An 18,245-nucleotide genomic window follows, 5' to 3' on the forward strand; every position below is an offset into this window, starting at 1 on the left:
CTTTGACTATCTTAAAACACAAATCTGTGATATTCGCTTAACCCGGTCTTCAAGTTCACACATGCTAGGGGCAAAAATATTTCTTCAGTCATATCTTTACACTGAACCCATCCCTAACAGTTGATTCTATGTTTAGAATGACGTCCATGTTGCTACTATGATGTTGTGTCACCTCAGAGACAAGGTCTTAGTTCTTAAACAGGGCTCCAGACTAACCTTTTAGTTCACTGCACCGGTGCACTTCGCTTTTTCATATAGGCTACTGTATATTACGCACAGACAGATCAGCTAAATGCAAGGCGCACTGGTGCGACCAATAGACGCATTTCCAGACCACGTCACACTGATAAGAATGAAACCCATTGTTCATTAGATGCAATGCAAAAGTGGTCACAGCACTGACATGTAAAAATGCATCAAACCTTCAGACTTTTTCCTCCCAGTGTGGAAGGTGGTTTACCGTGCTCTCTCGCTCTTGAAATATATACCTTGGTTTTATGTTGTCAACTTGTGTGTAGACAATAATAGCAATTATCAAAGCATTTGTCCCCCCAAAACCCCACCTCCAGTCGCTGAGGGAGCGCTCCCTATGATCACGGCTGCTTAATCGCGCAGCTGTATCCCCTCAAACCAAATGTATGCCCCGCCGTGCAAAGGTGTAGCGTGCAGAGAACGGCCGAGAACCGCAGACCTCCAAGCTCCCAGCGGCCGCATCCACAACGCCATGTGAGCTTGTGTGTCAGCCGGCGTGCAATACCGTTGGCTGGGTGACGTATATATCCGTCTCACTAGAGCAGGGGTTCTCAACCCGTGGGTCGCGACCCCTCGGGGGGTCGCCAAATTATTTTAGGGGGTCCTCAAATTATTTTCAAAAATGGCGCGCTATGAGCTTGTAGATCTGCTATTTTTCAATAGCTAAATGATAACAATGCTTAAAACATCAAAAGGGGTTCCCGCCCAAAATGGTTTAAGGTTATTGTAGCAGTCAATTTATATTGGGGGTCGGGAGGGGGCGGGGCAGGGGTCCCGAGACATTGCCAAAGCATGTCCGGGGGTCCCCGGCCAAAAACGTTGAGAACCCCTGGGCTGGGTGATGTATATATCCGTCTCACTAGAGTGCGCCTCATCATCAGCCAACTGCACAAGAGGAGGTTGAACCGAAACCAGCGCTCCCCCAAAACAACAGGTTTGGGAATCTGTTGGGAATTGATTACATGAAACCGCCACAGAAACCCATCGATGTGCAGCACCAATGTTTGTGGCGCGTGCGTGCCCCATAATGGGTGCACTCTGCACACTCCCGAGTCCTGCTAAAGACAAGTGACAGCGGTGTGGAGGACTTGGTCCAATCAACGTGGACCGACCGACGCACAGCAGGTCTTTTTTTGACGGTTCTCGGCTCCAGCTTCTTGCGTCGTTTCATTTCTGTGTTGCCTTTGGGTTTACCTTTGCGAGGCAACTCCGCACGGCGGTGCTACAACAGCTACTGTCCACGTCCTGAAGGGCCAACTGAGGGGCAGACGCAGACACACACACACACACACACACACACACACACACACACACACACACACACACACACACACACACACACACACACACACACACACACACACACACACACACACACACACACACACACACACACACACACACACACACACACACACACACACACACACACACACACACACACACACACACACACACACACACACACACAAAAAGAAGAAAAATACCCAACTGTTAGTATAGACGGGCCATTTGTAGTTTTAGGGTGAATAATATGATCATTCCAAAGTTTACTGACAGATATAAAGGGTTGGAAAGAAGTCAGAGGTTATGCAATTTATATAACGACAATCGAGTTGGGGGTGAGTTACGTGTTTTGTTTGAGTCCAAGAGTGTTGGCATTGTAGATCGTGTAGATGGTGTATTTTGCCCTGCTACTAAATAGTAGGACTGGGGACCTTTTGTATTTATTAGGTACTGTAAGATGTATTCTGGATGTTGTATTTGCTGGTCCAAAATGTAACATTGACGATGTGGTATTGAAGTGTCATTTTATTTCTGCCTCTTGGCCAGTTCCCACTTGTTAAAGAGACGCAGTCTCAATGTGTTGTTACTGGTTAAATAAAGGTTAAAAAATTTAAAATTAAAAAAGTGAACTTTAGACAAAACTATCTGCCAAAGCACTATATAGCTCACCCATCTGTGTTGAAATGAATTGTGTTACTACAAGCTGATAAGCCAAACGTTATTTGTAAATTGGTCAATTTGTAAATTCTTCCTTTGTTCAAATAATGTATAACTGCATATTTATGGGTACTGGGGCATTCACTAGTGGATTTACTAGTCGACTAGTAAACTAGTCGACTAGTTGCTTAATGCCCTATAGGTTTTCAGCCATGCCTTTTGCTACGGCTGTGAGAATATTGTTATTGTATGCCGTCTATGAATCCGTGCTTCACACCATGTGAACATGGTCGGGAGTTAAATAAATGATGAGGCTGATCAGAGAGGATCCTGATTCACTCCTCAAACTCTTATTGAGATATCAAATCAATGCTCAAATACTGTTCTGATTATAATTGTTGTAATTAATTAATTAAAGGTTAGATCATGTTAGATGTATATATATATATATAAAAAGAACATCCTAAAACTAATGCTATACCTGTACTTGTCCCCCTGTGCAGTGGTCCAATAGGGTCAGGCAGCCAACAATCCGATTGGTCAGCTGGTCTTGGATTGACGGGGACAGCAGCGAATCGGACGTTACGTCAACCAACAACCGCAACAAACACCTCAGCAACACAAACACACGCTGCCCCTCCATCCTGGAGAGAGAGAGAGAGAGAGAGAGAGAGAGAGAAGAGTGAGGTAGTAGAAACATCAATGTTTACCACTAGGGGGCAGAAGTTATCCCGTTTCAAAAACTATAGGGCTCCCCCATAGCGCTGTACTGTGTGTGTGTGTGTGACTGTGTGCAGAGCCGGACTAACAATGTAACTAGGTGGAGCTTAAGCGCCAGGGCCCGAAGCTTGCAGGGCCCGGTACGAGACTATAGGTACAACGGTTGCTTCTGTCGAAAAATATAACGCAACACTGGAACCCCCGCTAGTGTTTTTGGTCTTCTCGTCTGACAGTTTCTGTAGCAGCCTGATACTAGCAGCAAGGGGGGCCTGGGGGGGTTCCCGACGGCTGCGCGTCGCTTCCTCCTCCGACAGAGGGGAAGCGAGTAAGCGACGCCGTCAGAAGCCCCCTCTCAGGAAGGCCCCCTCTCTCAGACCGACCAACGTGTGTTGTTGTTGCGACAATAACATAGCCTACAGCCTATGTAAGAGGAATATAAACACAAGACCTTGGCGCAAAACTTCATATTTACCCTGCTCTAATGCAACAAAAGTGTGTTCTTACATCCTCCATTTCACGATTTCAGCACTCGTGAGTAAATTAATGTAATTGCTAATTTGCTATTATGAAAGTTTTCAGTGACGTTGCACCCACCACAACTTGGTTGCATTGTCGTCAATAATTAATGTCTTTAAAACGTTCTAATATTAATATAGCATATTGGCATTGTCTGTTGGTACACACGTTATATGGACCATGTAACAACATGGTCAACAGCACTGTTTGCAAATGTAGCTACATTTGTTGGCCACAAAGACAATTTAGACAAAACATGCTGCTGCATGTTTATTGTTAATGACTGTATTAATAACCATAAAGTAATCTCCTAGTCCTTACATAATAGTTTAGCAGAGACTGAAGTTGGAAAGGCTGTGCCCAGTGCGGCTGTGTCTTGTGTCAGGCTGTCAGCGGGCAGCGCAGGCAGTAGTGGATATGCGCTAAACGGCGAAATGCATGTTAATTAATTAATTAATTAATTGGCTGAATCTGTAGGGCCTTTTGATTTTGTGAAGCGCCAGGGCCTTGAGAGGGGTTGATCCGTCACTGACTGTGTGTGTGTGTGTGTGTGTGTGTGTGTGTGTGTGTGTGTGTGTGTGTGTTAGGGCATTAAGCAACTAGTCTACTAGTCGACTAGTAAATCCACTAGTCGACCTTGTTGGTACTAGTTGACTAGTTGATTTAAAAAAATAAAAAAAAACATTTATTTTTATTTCTTTCATGTATTGTCGTTTTCTCCCTTGGTGCTTTAGTATATTTTTGTGTACAGCACTTTGTTTCAACTGTGCTTTATAAAGTGGATTGTATTGTATTGCAACCTTGACACGTCGGCAAACAAAACAGAAACGCTTTGCCGACACTGCAAGTTGCGGCCGCGCGCGCAAGCTTAATTTCCGTCCACCAGCTGTTTAAAAACCCAGAAGAGACGCGTTCTGTAAGTTGCATCTTCTTGAAGCGACTGTCCGGGAGTAGCCTGTGAGTGAGAATGAGAGAGAGAGAGAGAGAGAGAGAGCTAGACTGACCGCGGCCAGGCGACGCGTACGGTCTCCTCTAGGGCCCGGAGGACCCCCAGCCTGCCCTGCTCCTCGGGCGGGTCCGACACCTCCAGGTACGCCACCACCACCTGCTCCACCCGCTTCAGATGTCTGCACACTGCTACGCCCATCCTGGGCAGGAGGGAGCAGAAAACCAACGCACCCCTCAATATATACTGTACCACCACGACCACACCACTAGTCATTTCATACAACGGCACAGACAGACACCTGTCCCTAGTACCTATGTACTGGTAGTTAGGGACACCTGTCCCTAGTACCTATGTACTGGTAGTTAGGGACACCTGTCCCTAGTACCCATGTACTGGTAGTTAGGGACACCTGTCCCTAGTACCTATGTACTGGTAGTTAGGGACACCTGTCCCTAGTACCTATGTACTGGTAGTTAGGGACACCTGTCCCTAGTACCTATGTACTGGTAGTTAGGGACACCTGTCCCTAGTACCTATGTACTGGTAGTTAGGGACACCTGTCCCTAGTACCTATGTACTGGTAGTTAGACACAGACAGACACCTGTCCCTAGTACCTATGTACTGGTAGTTAGACACAGACAGACACCTGTCCCTAGTACCTATGTACTGGTAGTTAGGCACAGACACCTGTCCCTAGTACCTATGTACTGGTAGTTAGGCACAGACACCTGTCCCTAGTACCTATGTACTGGTAGTTAGGCACAGACACCTATCCCTAGTACCTATGTACTGGTAGTTAGGCACAGACACCTGTCCCTAGTACCTATGTACTGGTAGTTAGGCACAGACACCTGTCCCTAGTACCTATGTACTGGTAGTTAGGCACAGACACCTGTCCCTAGTACCTATGTACTGGTAGTTAGGGACAGACACCTGTCCCTAGTACCTATGTATTGGTAGTTAGGGACAGACACCTGTCCCTAGTACCTATGTACTGGTAGTTAGGGACAGACACCTGTCCCTAGTACCTATGTATTGGTAGTTAGGGACAGACACCTGTCCCTAGTACCTATGTACTGGTAGTTAGGGAAAGTTAGCCACATTTGTGACCAATCTGCAAAATAAATGCTTACCAAATACCAATAGCTTTCTTCGCAAATGCGTTCATAAAAAGGTGTCTACGGTCACCTCTGAATTTGTTCTTACCCAACTCCCTTGGGATACTTTGTGACGATGGTTATGGGACGTTTTTAGCCCAAGGAGTGTTTTTCGTGCAAAACAAGTGCTTGCGATGGATTCAGAATCATGAAAAAAACCCTAGTTTGAACCGTTGTTAACACCATGAACGCCCGGGAGTATTTAGGACTATTAAATCAGAGTGCCCAGCAACGGAGCACATTTAGCGACGCACCAGGCGCTATCCCGGATGTAGCTAGAAGTAGCTAGATGTAGCCAAAACACCCCCGAGGCGATCGACAACAACGGGAGGTATGATTAATTCTAACGTGACCGCGATGGCCTGTCTAAAACATAATCTTTGATTAGAATTGGACGGAATGATTTAGATCAAGAGTTATTCACTGATCCGCTAAAATGAGGGGGAACATTTTGGATGACGTCCCAACCGGAAATTACATGGAATGTTGCCCAACAGACGCTCCCAGCCTGTGGAGCGATGCCAAGGGGCCAGTGAGGCACTCCAATGTTGAAGCACTGGGCCCTAGTGGTACGAGGAGGGACTACAGGCGGACCCGTGGATTCATGACCGGGAAACCCCGTGCAGCTGGGCTTTAACATTGAGCGCTCGGTTGCACTTCCGCATTTGCCAACCAAAATTTGGTTGGCAAATGCGGAAGTAGACGTTCTGAGACGGTCCTTCCGGGTGCTTCAAAACGCCACTGAGCAACTTCCGCTGACATGAATAGCGGAGGGGGCGGAGCTTCTCGCCAGATCAGTTTCTATCCTTTTATATACTCTATGAGCGATGCGCTCGGTTTTGATCAATACAGCTCCGTCCTTTTATTAATCTCCGTCCTGAGCGCTGGGCGTTACTATTTGAGAGGACGGAGAACTTTATGCCGCTCAGGTTAATGGTGCGCCGACTTTCAGCAGCTGTCACAAAGTTTCCCAAGGAAGTTGGGTTGGAACAAATTCAGAGGCGATAGTAGACACCTTTATGAACAAACACATTTGTGAAGAAAGTAAGCATTTCTTTTGCAGAATGGTCACAAATTTGGCTAACTTTCACTAACTATGGGGCAGGATGGAGGCACAGACAGACAGACAGGTACCTCTCTACGTATTGGGGCAATAAGGACTACTAAGGAGGCATATACAGACAGACAGACAGACAGACAGACAGACAGACAGACAGACAGACAGACAGACAGACAGACAGACAGACAGACAGACAGGTACCTCTCTACGTATTGGGGCAATAAGGACTACTAAGGAGGCATATACAGACAGACAGACAGACAGACAGGTACCTCTCTACGTATTGGGGCAGTAAGGACTACTAAGGAGGCATATACAGACAGACAGACAGACAGACAGACAGACAGACAGACAGGTACCTCTCTACGTATTGGGGCAGTAAGGACTACTAAGGAGGCATATACAGAGTAGACAGACAGGTACCCCTCTATGTATTGGGGCAGTAAGGAGGCGTATACAGACAGACAGGTACCTCTCTATGTATTGGGGCAGTAAGGAGGCGTATACAGACAGACAGGTACCTCTCTATGTATTGGGGCAGTAAGGAGGCGTATACAGACAGACAGACAGGTACCTCTCTATGTATTGGGGCAGTAAGGAGGCGTATACAGACAGACAGGTACCTCTCTATGTATTGGGGCAGTAAGGAGGCGTATACAGAGTAGACAGACAGGTACCTCTCTATGTATTGGGGCAGTAAGGAGGCGTAGACGTGACAGACAGGTACCTCTCTATGTATTGGGGCAGTAAGGAGGCGTAGACGTGACAGACAGGTACCTCTCTATGTATTGGGGCAGTAAGGAGGCGTATACAGACAGACAGGTACCTCTCTATGTATTGGGGCAGTAAGGAGGCGTAGACGTGACGGAGGTCCACCTTGCTCTCCATCTCCATGTGGGTCAACATCAGCCTCAACACGTCGTCATGACGACCGGGCCTCCTGGGGCGGGGGGAGGGGGTCGACGAGCAGGGGGGATTCTCCAGGACCACCAACACGTCCAACAGACACAACAGAACAGACTGAGATAGAGAGAGGGAGAGAGAGAGAGACAAACACATCCAACAACAACAAAAAAAGAACAGCAAGACATTGACTGAACACGGATTAAACTTTACCGTACGCCTGCCTATCCTTCAAAAATCACACCCGTGTGAAGTAAGTGGTGCAACTCCGTGTGGGGGTCTGGCGCCCTATGAGCTTGTAGGTCTGCTATTTTTGAAAAATCGAAGAACGACTGACATAACAAACTTTTATTTAATTTTTAGAATCTGATCTCAGGTCAAAATGGGTTAATCCATTAAAGAACGGAACAGAAAAGAACCAACTGAGCCATGGGTTCATTTGGTAGTGATGAAACGTCACATGCAGTTGAAGTAATGACGTCCTGAGCGGACATGTCCCTATGTTCCGCACAAGATGACATTTAAAGGGCAAGCGGACGGATGCACTCTTACAATTAGCTCTGGTCCATAGCTCTAATGCGTGTGTGTGTGTGTGTGTGTGGGGGGGGGGGGTGCTCTCTTTATATTGTAAGATAGCTCTGATCCATAGCTCTAATGCGTTGCATTTAGAGCTATGTTACCCTCGACTTCCGCCGCTCGCATGAATGCAGACCAGCCTCTCGTCTTTAAATAAAAAGAACGTTTTTGCTACTCACCAAAACAAAAGGCGGGTTGTGTCAATAGAAAGCCTACTTTCCTTAGTGGGAGCACTCTGAGCCCCCCCACCACACGTATAAACGGTACTTTTTGGCCAGAAAGGGATTTTTTTTCAACGGAGGAAAAATATTCTCTATGAGGCAATTCTGTCCAAAAAGTTTGTGTGTGTGGTGGGGGGCTCAGAGTGCGTCCACTAGCAAAAACGTTCTTTTTATTTACGCTAAAGACGAGAGGCTGGTCTGCATTCATGCGAGCGGAAGTCGAGAGTAACATAGCTCTAAATGCAACGCATTAGAGCTATGGACCAGAGCTATCTTACAATATACACACACACACACACACACACACACACACACACACACACGCGCGTGCGCACACACACAGACACGCATGTTTAACCCACGAAAACCGCAGCCAAACACATATAATTTTGGGGGTCCTTGACAATTGTATTGAGAGGATGGCCCCTTGAGATGCAGCATCTCATTTTAGAGGGGGGGGGGGGGGTCCTATTCCTATACGCATAAGGAAAAGGTTTGAGCACCACTGACAGCAACATAATACGTTTTCCAGAAAACTATTATGATTTTAGGACTTTAGAACAATATTAGAAAACCGTCGCAGAAAATTGCAGCAGATATATATGATATTTTAGATGCTTGTCGTGTGTGTGTGCGTGTGAGAGTGAGTGAGTGAGTGAGTAATGAAATGAAATGATTACTATATTTACCCAGGGTATCTGGGCTAAGCTCAAGAACTTGTTTCCAGACAGGCCCCCCAGTGTGTGTGTGTGTGTGTGTGTGTGTGTGTGAGTGAGTGAGTGAGTGAGTGTGTGTGTGTGTGTGTGTGTGTGAGTGAGTGAGTGAGTGAGTGAGTGAGTGAGTGAGTGAGAGTGAGTGAGTGTGTGTGTACGTACGTACGTACGTACCTGTACCAGTGGTGTGTCGGTGGTATAGAGGTGATTGAACAGAGCCTGATACACAACTTCAGCTCTGTTGAACTGACGCAGCTCTGCGTGGGGCTGGGACAAACAAAACACTGTTACATGTACATGTACAATATTATATACCACACACAAAACAGTGGAGAGTCCATGAGGCTAATTCCAATACCCCAAATCTCTGCCGCTCGCTCGCTCACACACACACACACACACACACACACACACACACACACACACACACACACACACACACACACACACACACACACACACACACACACACACACACACACACACACACACACACACACACACACACACACACACACACACACACACACACACACACACACACACACACACACTCCAGCAAGGTGAAATTGGTGACCTGCTAAAATATGTGACCATCTTGTGGACTTCACATCACTTACATGGATGTCTTTAAGTTTAAAAAACATTCACTTTGAAAGAATATATATATTCAAAGATTTGCGCCGCATTTTTACGATTTTTCAAAAATAGCAGACCTACAAGTTCGTAGCACGCCACTCGGTGGCGCGCTATGAGCTTGTAGATCTGCTATTTTTCCAATAGCTAAAGTATAACATAATACTTAAAACACCAAAAGGGGTTCCCGCCAAAAATGGGTTAAATATGTGGCCTGAATACCGCTAGGTTGACCTCTGCTAATAAACAAACTGCAATGTTGTGAAATGGCCTATAAAACAGTTTGAAGGTATTAGCGATGCGTTGGAGAGCTTGTAGATCCACAATTATTGCTATTTTAGAAGTGGGACCGAAGTGGTGAACTTAGTTCTTGCCAATTGCCACCCCCCCCCCCCCCCATTTCTTTCTGAAGTTACGCCTCTATAGAGCGTCGCAGTCCCGCCCCTTACCATGGACCAGGAAATGATTCTCCGTTCATTTTCCTCATAGACATTTCAGAAAGTATTTATTTAAAGACGTTTACGCCGCGGACAAAGCCAACTCGAGTCGTGACAAATCATGACAACAAACACAATTTTTGGGGCCGAAAAAATTATTAGAAAGAAGAAAAAAACGGCAGGTTACAACACTTTTTTTGTTGTTTTTCTTCTTTGTAATTATTTGTTTGGTCCAAAATATTGTTTGTGTTGTCATGAGTTGTCACGACTCGAGTTGGCTTTGTCCGCGGCGTAACCGTCTTTAAATAAATACTTTATGAAATGTCTATGGGAAAAATGCATTGGGTTTCATTTCCTGGTCCATGGTAGGGGGCGGGACTGCGACGCTCTATACAAGGCTGTTAACACGCACCACGTTGAGGACTATGTGGTGCAGACACTTGACTCCCAGCAGCCTGTTGTCCAGTCTATGGTTGTCCGACAGCAGAAGAGACGGGGACAGAACACGGTCCAGGACAGGGGACAGCGAGGGACGCGTCACCTGGACCAAGAAAGCGCATACATACAGTCCATTAACCCATACATACAGTCCATTAACCAATTTAGGCATGACCTCGAAATTAAAAAAAAATCCTCCAGTTTTCTGAAATATTTTTTTTCACGATTTTTCAAAAATAGCAGACCTACAAGCTCGTAGCGCGCCACTCGGTGGCGCGCTATGAGCTTGTAGATCTGCTATTTTTCAATAGCTAAATTATAACATAATGTTTAAAACACCAAAAGGGGTTCCCGCCCAAAATGGGTTAATGAGTACCACAGACGAAAAACAGTCCAAGTCCAAATTTCATTCTGACCCCTCCACGAAAAGGCCTCGTTGTCCTGAACCCTTATCATTTATACATTATGGATCAATAGTGTGGACTTAGACTGTTTTTCGTCTGTGGCATTCAATATTGAATAATTATTGAAATAATTAATAATAATAATAAATACTAAGAATGATGCTAAAAGTAAAAAAAACCCACCTGCAGCAGGGTCCAGGAGAACACCAGTTTGACTGCCTCACATCTCTGCCAACGTTCCCTGCACACAGTGGGCACTTGAGTGGTCGACAAAGTACAAACAGGCTCCGTACGGAACTATGCATGTGCGGTACCAGTGACGTAGACTCCGTGGGGGCGGCGGGGCTCGAGCCCCCATGAGGAATAGAGCTCCGAAGTCTGACGTCACTTTCAGTAGAGGGTGTCAATCTCCAGGTTCATGTATTTGTTTTTTGCATTGAGATCCCCAGACGGCGATTTTAGGTCGCTTCATATAAGAACTGTGTTTGAAAAATAAACCGACCACCTCGGCGTTTCTGTCAGGGGAGTGGCTGTGCGTCGTTAATGATGTCCATTCATATTTGATACAGCCAGTTTCTAGAGAAAATGGAATTAATGTGACGGCAAAAGCCTTGAAACTACATATGAATGCAATGTCGCTGAGCATATACGTCACGCCCAGCTGTCAACATATTGCGTTCCTGAGATTCCTCGTTGACGTAAGCTCAGCTGGTGGTGACTCGACTCGTACTAACCACGATACATTATATATCAATAAAATAAAAATAAAAATAAACGTAATTAACGTTCAGTTTCTGTTGTGCGACGGGCTGCGGGCAGAAGCAGCCTACCCGGAAATGTAGTCTCTGGGTTGTTTGGCTCGTTTCTAACGCTTATTTTGTTACTCTTTGGGTATATTTGTACATTTCCACCTTCAGTCGATGCTTCATATCCATATGAGTGAAAAGGCCCGGGTGATCGGTTTATTTTTCAAACACAGTTCTTATATGAGGCGATCTAAAATCCCCCTATGGAGAGTACAATGCTTATAAAAACATACATGAACCATGGCGCTCACTGCCCTCTACTGGTAGTAGAGGGCATTGACGTCAGGACTTCGGTGCTCTATTAGACCTGAATATATCATTACTCTATCTATGGAATATATATATTCGCCTCGGTCCGTCCCGTTTGTACCGCGCCAGGTCGCGCCGCGACCGTTCGCGCAATTCTCGTCTTTGCATTGACTTTGTATGTAATCGCGCCGCTCTAACCATCCAAGTCTGAACGCACCTTAACACCTCTTTTGTCCTCTTTTGAGAGAGGAAGAGAAAAAAAGAAAGAGTTCATGTCTTTAATGAACGATCTTGTTTTGCTGCTATTAATGATTACGAAAACCGTTAGGAATGACTCCCAGTTATATCTAGGCTAAATAAAACAGACGCACCCATTGAGACATATTATGGCCGATTCTACAGATGCCTTCTAGATCTAGTTAGTTCTCAAACATTTCCGTGCCAAGGACCCCCCAATATGATGTGTATTTGGCCGCAGACTCCCATCTGAAAAGGTTTTGTTTATGCCAGAAGAGGTTTTGTGTTTAAAAAACTATCTTTATCTTACAAAAATGTTCAAAAATAGCAGATGTACGAGCTTGTACACCTGCTATTTTTGAATAGCCAACCGATATTTGTGTGGGTTGGGCGGTGCAGATTATCTCTCGTAATGGCTCAGGTGAGTGGCGCGCAGGCCGCGGGGACTAAAAAAATAAACCCTGGCAAAAGCCAGTGGTGGAAAGTAACTAAGTACTTTTACTTAAGTACTGTACTTAAGTACAATTTTGAGGTATTTGTACTTTACTTGAGTATTTCCAATTTCCAATACTTTTACTTCTACTCCACTACATCTCAGAGTCACAATTTGTACTTTTACTCCACTACAATTATTTGAAAACCTTAGTTACTAGTTACTTTGGAGATTAAAATTTTGATTAGAAAACATACATTAACCACTTCAACCCTATACATTTCGGCCATTTGAAAATAGCCGATCTACAAGCTCACAATGCGTCGCGTTGCGACGCATTGTGAGCTTGTAGATCTGCTATTTTCAAAAGATTTTGTACACCGTTTGAACTTGTGAAGTGGGACATTCTGCAATATGAGTACTTTTACTTTTAGTACTTTAAGTACATTTTGATGCCGATACTTTTGTACTTTTACTCAAGTACATTTTCAATTCCGTACTTTTACTTGTAACGAAGTAGTTCTAAATTGCAGTATTGGTACTTTTACTTAAGTAAAACAATTGAGTACTTTTTCCACCACTGGCAAAAGCAAAGTTCTTTGTTTACCCAGGGAAGTGGACTAAGCTCGAGATGCTTGTTTACAGCCACACCCTGCTCATAGAACCTTTCATGGTAGGGGTTCAATGCCTTGCTCAAGGGCACTTCAGCGGTGGTAGTTTTAACGTGCCGGTCCGGGGATTCGAACTGGCGACCTTCCGGTATCAAGACCGCTCCGCAAACCGTTCGGCCACCGCTGGCCGCTGATGGATTACTCAATTCCGAGCCTGAATCTGAATCATCCATTCAGCAGTAAACTAACTTGGTCAGTTCCGGTTGGAGAACATCCAGGATTCCTCCAACGATTCCTCCGCTCTCTCTCTCCCCTCCGAGGAGATGGGGGGCGTCCCTCCATGCGCCGGCTCTAAGCAGTGCCCCCGTCAGCTTAGAGGCCGCCTCTCTGGAGACCGGGCTGGTCCACGGCTGCTCCTGGAAGTAGAGAGGAAGTGTACAGTACAGTACAGTACAGTACAGTACAGTACAGTACAGTACAGTACAGTACTTTTATCATAATTCACCGTTACACAGCGGTTTCCCACAGTGGGTCAGACTAGGGACCACTTTTGAATCATGGACCAATTTTAATTAAATATCAGCCTTTATTCTGATATTCAGATTAGATTTTCTTTTTGTTGACGTTTTTTTAGAATAAAGGTTAATTCTAGTTTCACTAGTTTGGGTCCCAGGGGGGGAAGACGTCAAATTTCTCTTTTGGGTATCGAGCAAAAAAAAAACCCTTTGGGAGCCACTTTGTGTGTGAACACACATACCGCTGCCGTGACGGTACCTGGAAGTGGGTGACGGCGAACACGCAGCAAAGAGGGGCCACGGCGTGGAGCAACGACACGCCTTCTCCTTCCCCCGGCGGCGGTGGTGTCTCCAGGGACAGCCACCCTCCCAGGGCGTCCAGCAGAGCGGTCAGCGCGGAGCACGCGGCCAGAGCCCTGGTCGGGACGGGCTCGTAGCAGCTGGCGGGCAGAGAGCCGCTGTCCGTCTCACATAGAGGCAGAGCGGCGCAGGCCGTCACACTCTGAACCAGACCTGCGTATTTTCCTAAATTTTGATTAGAAAACATACATTAACCACTTCAACCCTATACATTTCGGCCATTTGAAAATAGCCGATCTACAAGCTCACAATGCGTCGCGTTGCGACGCATTGTGAGCTTGTAGATCTGCTATTTTCAAAAGAGTTTGTACACAGTTTGAACTTGTGAAGTGGGACATTCTGCAATATGAGTACTTTTACTTTTAGTACTTTAAGTACATTTTGATGCCGATACTTTTGTACTTTTACTCAAGTACATTTTCAATTCCGTACTTTTACTTGTAACGAAGTAGTTCTAAATTGCAGTATTGGTACTTTTACTTAAGTAAAACAATTGAGTACTTTTTCCACCACTGGGCGTACGTACCGTCATCACGCTGATTGGTGGACTCGGGAGTGAACAGCCAGTGAGGATCCCCGGTTCTGAACAGCTGCTCCACGAGGCCAATGGCGGCCACAGCGTCATGGTGGGAGGGGCTCTGTGCTGCACCAATCAGCCCCTCCCGGAGGCGGGCGAGGACCTCTGTGATTGGAGGACCACGACGTGGGGAATCAGAGGGGAGGTGGAGGCCGTCGAGGAGAGACGACAGGTCCATTCAGAGGCTGGAGACAGAGAGAGACACACAGACAGAGACACACAGACAGAGAGAGACACACAGAGACAAAGATGGAGACAAAGAGAGTCAGAGAGACAGACAGAGAGAGAGAGAGACAGACAGACAGACCTGATATTTTTTTACTAAATGCTACAAACACCAAATTGAGACTCGAGTTCTGCAAATCCATTCCCTGCATCCAACGTTAACACCAAGCAGAGCAGAATTAGGATGACGATACCCACTAATTATAAAAATGTATCAAAATTCAAAAGAGAGCATTTATGGTTAAAGTCTGGGAGTGTATCACGAAGGGTCAATTTGGATATTTTGTACTCTCTCTGAGACTGAGTTACACTCAGGGTTTTGCATTGTAGTGAAGTATATTTTAACCAGGGAGAGTACTCCTGTCCGAGCCGTGCACAGAGAGTTGAAATACTTTCTAGGCTAACTTGAAGAAGAAGTCGGAGGCAGGCAAGCAGACGATGTTCTCTGAGGTCAGCTTTATTTCAGCAGAGTAACAGGATACAGCATATTAGCACAGACCGGAGCCTGGTTGACCACCATGGTGGCGGTCAGCCTGTAATGCACACCATCCTTACATTGAGGTACATGCAAGCTGAGGGACAGACGCACAAGGGCACCTCCTTGAAGGAACACATCAAAATATTCTGATGTTTTCAAGAACTAACCAGCCTTAGTTGAAAATAGCCCCTATTTGCTATCTTTATCTTTATGATAGATCAACATTGGCCAGGTTCTCCTGGACTGCCTGCTAAGACCCTAGAGTGTCATGACATAATGTTTAAGCAGATGGTCAGCAGTTGAAACCACTCATGTGGGGAGAGAGCGCAGCAATTTAGGCTTACACTTAGTTAAAATCATAACTAGGCTGTCCACAAAATGAGATTATAACAGAATGTGGTTCACAGATATCCTTCAGTAGTTTAGTCCTCCTAAAGTCAAGTCTGTAATAAGCTTGTCTACAAGGTTATAATAAACTATGAGGTTATACATCATTTTGTTTATTAATATTATTTGTTTATAAACGGTGTATTGCACCGAATCACATTGCTGCACACAATGGTTACCTCCTAGCCCCTCAAGGAACCCTCGTAAAAGGTTTCTGACATTTGGATGTTTACCTTTTAGAAACCTTTTACGAGGGTTCCAAGAGGGGCTAGGTTACCTCCTAGCTCTGGTCCATATTATCTCTCAGTTTACGGAAATCCGTCAACATAATTGTTCAACATTAAATGAGCATGACAGCATGTTCTTGTTATTATTATTATTACCTTTGATTTGATTTTCCTTCCCAAACAGCAGAACTCAGCAGTGCAGCCAAAAACTCCTCAGCGTTGCCATCATGATGTCAGTAACCGTCGGACATCTTATGGGGACGGACGATGTGTTGTTCCGCACTTAAATATTTCCGACAGTATTGTAATGGCTGGTACGATTCGCTTCCCCAGAAGACTCGACAACCTTCTAATGATTTTGCTTTAATGAACAGTAACAATATAGCAACAATAAGTCACATTGAACTCCCTGGAACGCTCTCGGACTTATGGCTAACCTAGCGGTCTCTTAGCATGCTAACAACAACAACAACAACAACACCACCACGCCAACGTTTACGCTAGACTTCCCGCTTCCGGTCAACCCCTTGAGTGAATCCCCCTCCCCCCGGCACAGCTTGACCTTAAAGGCGCACACACACACACACACACACACACACGCACAGTCCCATACATAAACCCAACAGTATTCCCATTATCCCATGATAATAACCATAGACTGTGATTATAACACAGTCTTAATGTGGGGGCTGCTAAGTGTTGTTTAATTGATGTTTTTTAACATGACTTTGTTTGACATAATGAGTTTTGATCTATGTTTGTTCATTGTTCACAGTACTTTTCTCGTGAGATAGACAATTTGTGACGAACGCAGTCGCAGAAGAGACATTTTTCTTTGAAAAATAGACAACCTACAAATCGATAAAGTGGTTATTTTAAAATGATTGTTATGCTATGCTAACTAAACTACACTTCGCTTCCCTTTTCTCAATAACCAATTCAATCTGCTTTGATTGACTGATTGATTGATTTATTAACAGTTTGCAGAATTACAGTACATTTCAAATAGGCTACAACTCAATACAAAAAAACTGTTAAAGGACCACTTCACCACTTTTCAACTTCTCTTCTCTTCTTCAACTTCTCGTCCTAACTAATGTTCATGATAAAATACCACAATTTTTTCCTACTCAGTCTGTGTCTCATAGGAGGGCTGTGGGCAGTTCAGAAACCCGTCCACCAGTGACATCATCGATGGTGAATCCAAGCTAATAGAAACGGCAGGCTTTCTTTTCCAGAAAAGTTGCAATGCAAAAGTTGAAGCCATCGTTCTCACGATGATAAAAATCTAAATATATTTTAAAACAAATCTTGTTTTGTGTCCGAACTGCCACAAGTTCCGACAGTATTGTAATGGCTGGTACGATTCGCATAGGAGGGCTGCATAGCCCTCCTATGAGACACAGACTGAGTAGGAAAAAATGGTGGTGTTTTATCATGAACATTAGTGAGGACCAGTTATATGAAGAGATGTTGAAAAGTGGTGAAGTGGTCCTTTAACAGTGAGTGGACGACACCATAAAGCATTACACTTGTTTACAATAGGGCCCACCATTTTCAATTCATCAAAACATTTAGAGACGTACGAATATACACAACTATATAGTCAAAAGGAAATCATCATAGGAGGTAAAAAGGGAAAAGAAACATATACAGTGGGGGGGAACAGGGGTGGGGGGGGGGGATTCAGATTTTACGGGGGCCAGTTTCGAATTGCATCCGTCCGTAGGTGCCCTTTGAGAGCAGTTTTGAAGGAGTCAAGGGATTTGCATGTCCTAATGACTGTTGGTAGGGTGTTCCACGTTTTGGTGGCATAGGAGCGAAATTAATTTAGTCCCTTGTTTGTGCCGAATCTGGGTTGCACATGGTTTGTTGAACTCCCTCTGGTGTTGTGGGTGTGGACTTTGTTGACATTAAGGAAGTATTTAGACAGGTACATGGGTATCTTGGTGGTGTAGCGAATCTTGTGGACCAGACCCAATGCAAGGTGCTGTACTCTGTCATCAACCCTAAGCCATTCCAGCCTGTCAAAGTGGACAGGGGTGAGGTGGGTTCGGGGAGTGAGGCCAAGTAGTAGCCTGACCAGTTTGTTTTGGGAAGTCTGGAGCCTTGTTTTAAGGGCCTTAGAGGTGCTGTGGTACCAGCAGGTGCAAGCGTAGTCAAAGAAACCTTGTACGAGGGCTCCTGTTAGGGTCTTCAAGGTGATTTTGTTG

At 45.2% G+C, this 18,245-nt stretch overlaps 1 protein-coding gene across 2 annotated transcripts; it reads right to left on the bottom strand.

Annotated features, from left to right (window-relative positions):
• Positions 1 to 500: 500 nt before the first annotated feature.
• Positions 501 to 16,550, bottom strand: tti2 (TELO2 interacting protein 2). 2 transcript variants are annotated; one of them, XM_079517379.1, is made up of 11 exons: positions 16,189 to 16,550; positions 14,665 to 14,900; positions 14,038 to 14,303; positions 13,513 to 13,679; positions 11,111 to 11,168; positions 10,498 to 10,626; positions 9,187 to 9,279; positions 7,426 to 7,619; positions 4,437 to 4,580; positions 2,678 to 2,840; positions 501 to 1,497 (listed from the first exon to the last, which is right to left on the bottom strand). In XM_079517379.1, the coding sequence occupies exons 2-11, from the start codon at positions 14,891 to 14,893 to the stop codon at positions 1,420 to 1,422; spliced, it is 1,521 nt and encodes a 506-aa protein (XP_079373505.1). In that variant the 5' UTR covers positions 14,894 to 14,900; positions 16,189 to 16,550; the 3' UTR covers positions 501 to 1,419. The 2 variants fall into 2 exon arrangements, with proteins under 2 accessions (XP_079373505.1, XP_079373504.1); XM_079517378.1 differs by having other exon boundaries at positions 501 to 1,509.
• Positions 16,551 to 18,245: the final 1,695 nt, after the last annotated feature.

The sequence above is a fragment of the Electrona antarctica genome, assembly GCF_951216825.1.
Source record: "Electrona antarctica genome assembly, chromosome: 12".
Lineage (NCBI taxonomy): Eukaryota > Metazoa > Chordata > Actinopteri > Myctophiformes > Myctophidae > Electrona > Electrona antarctica.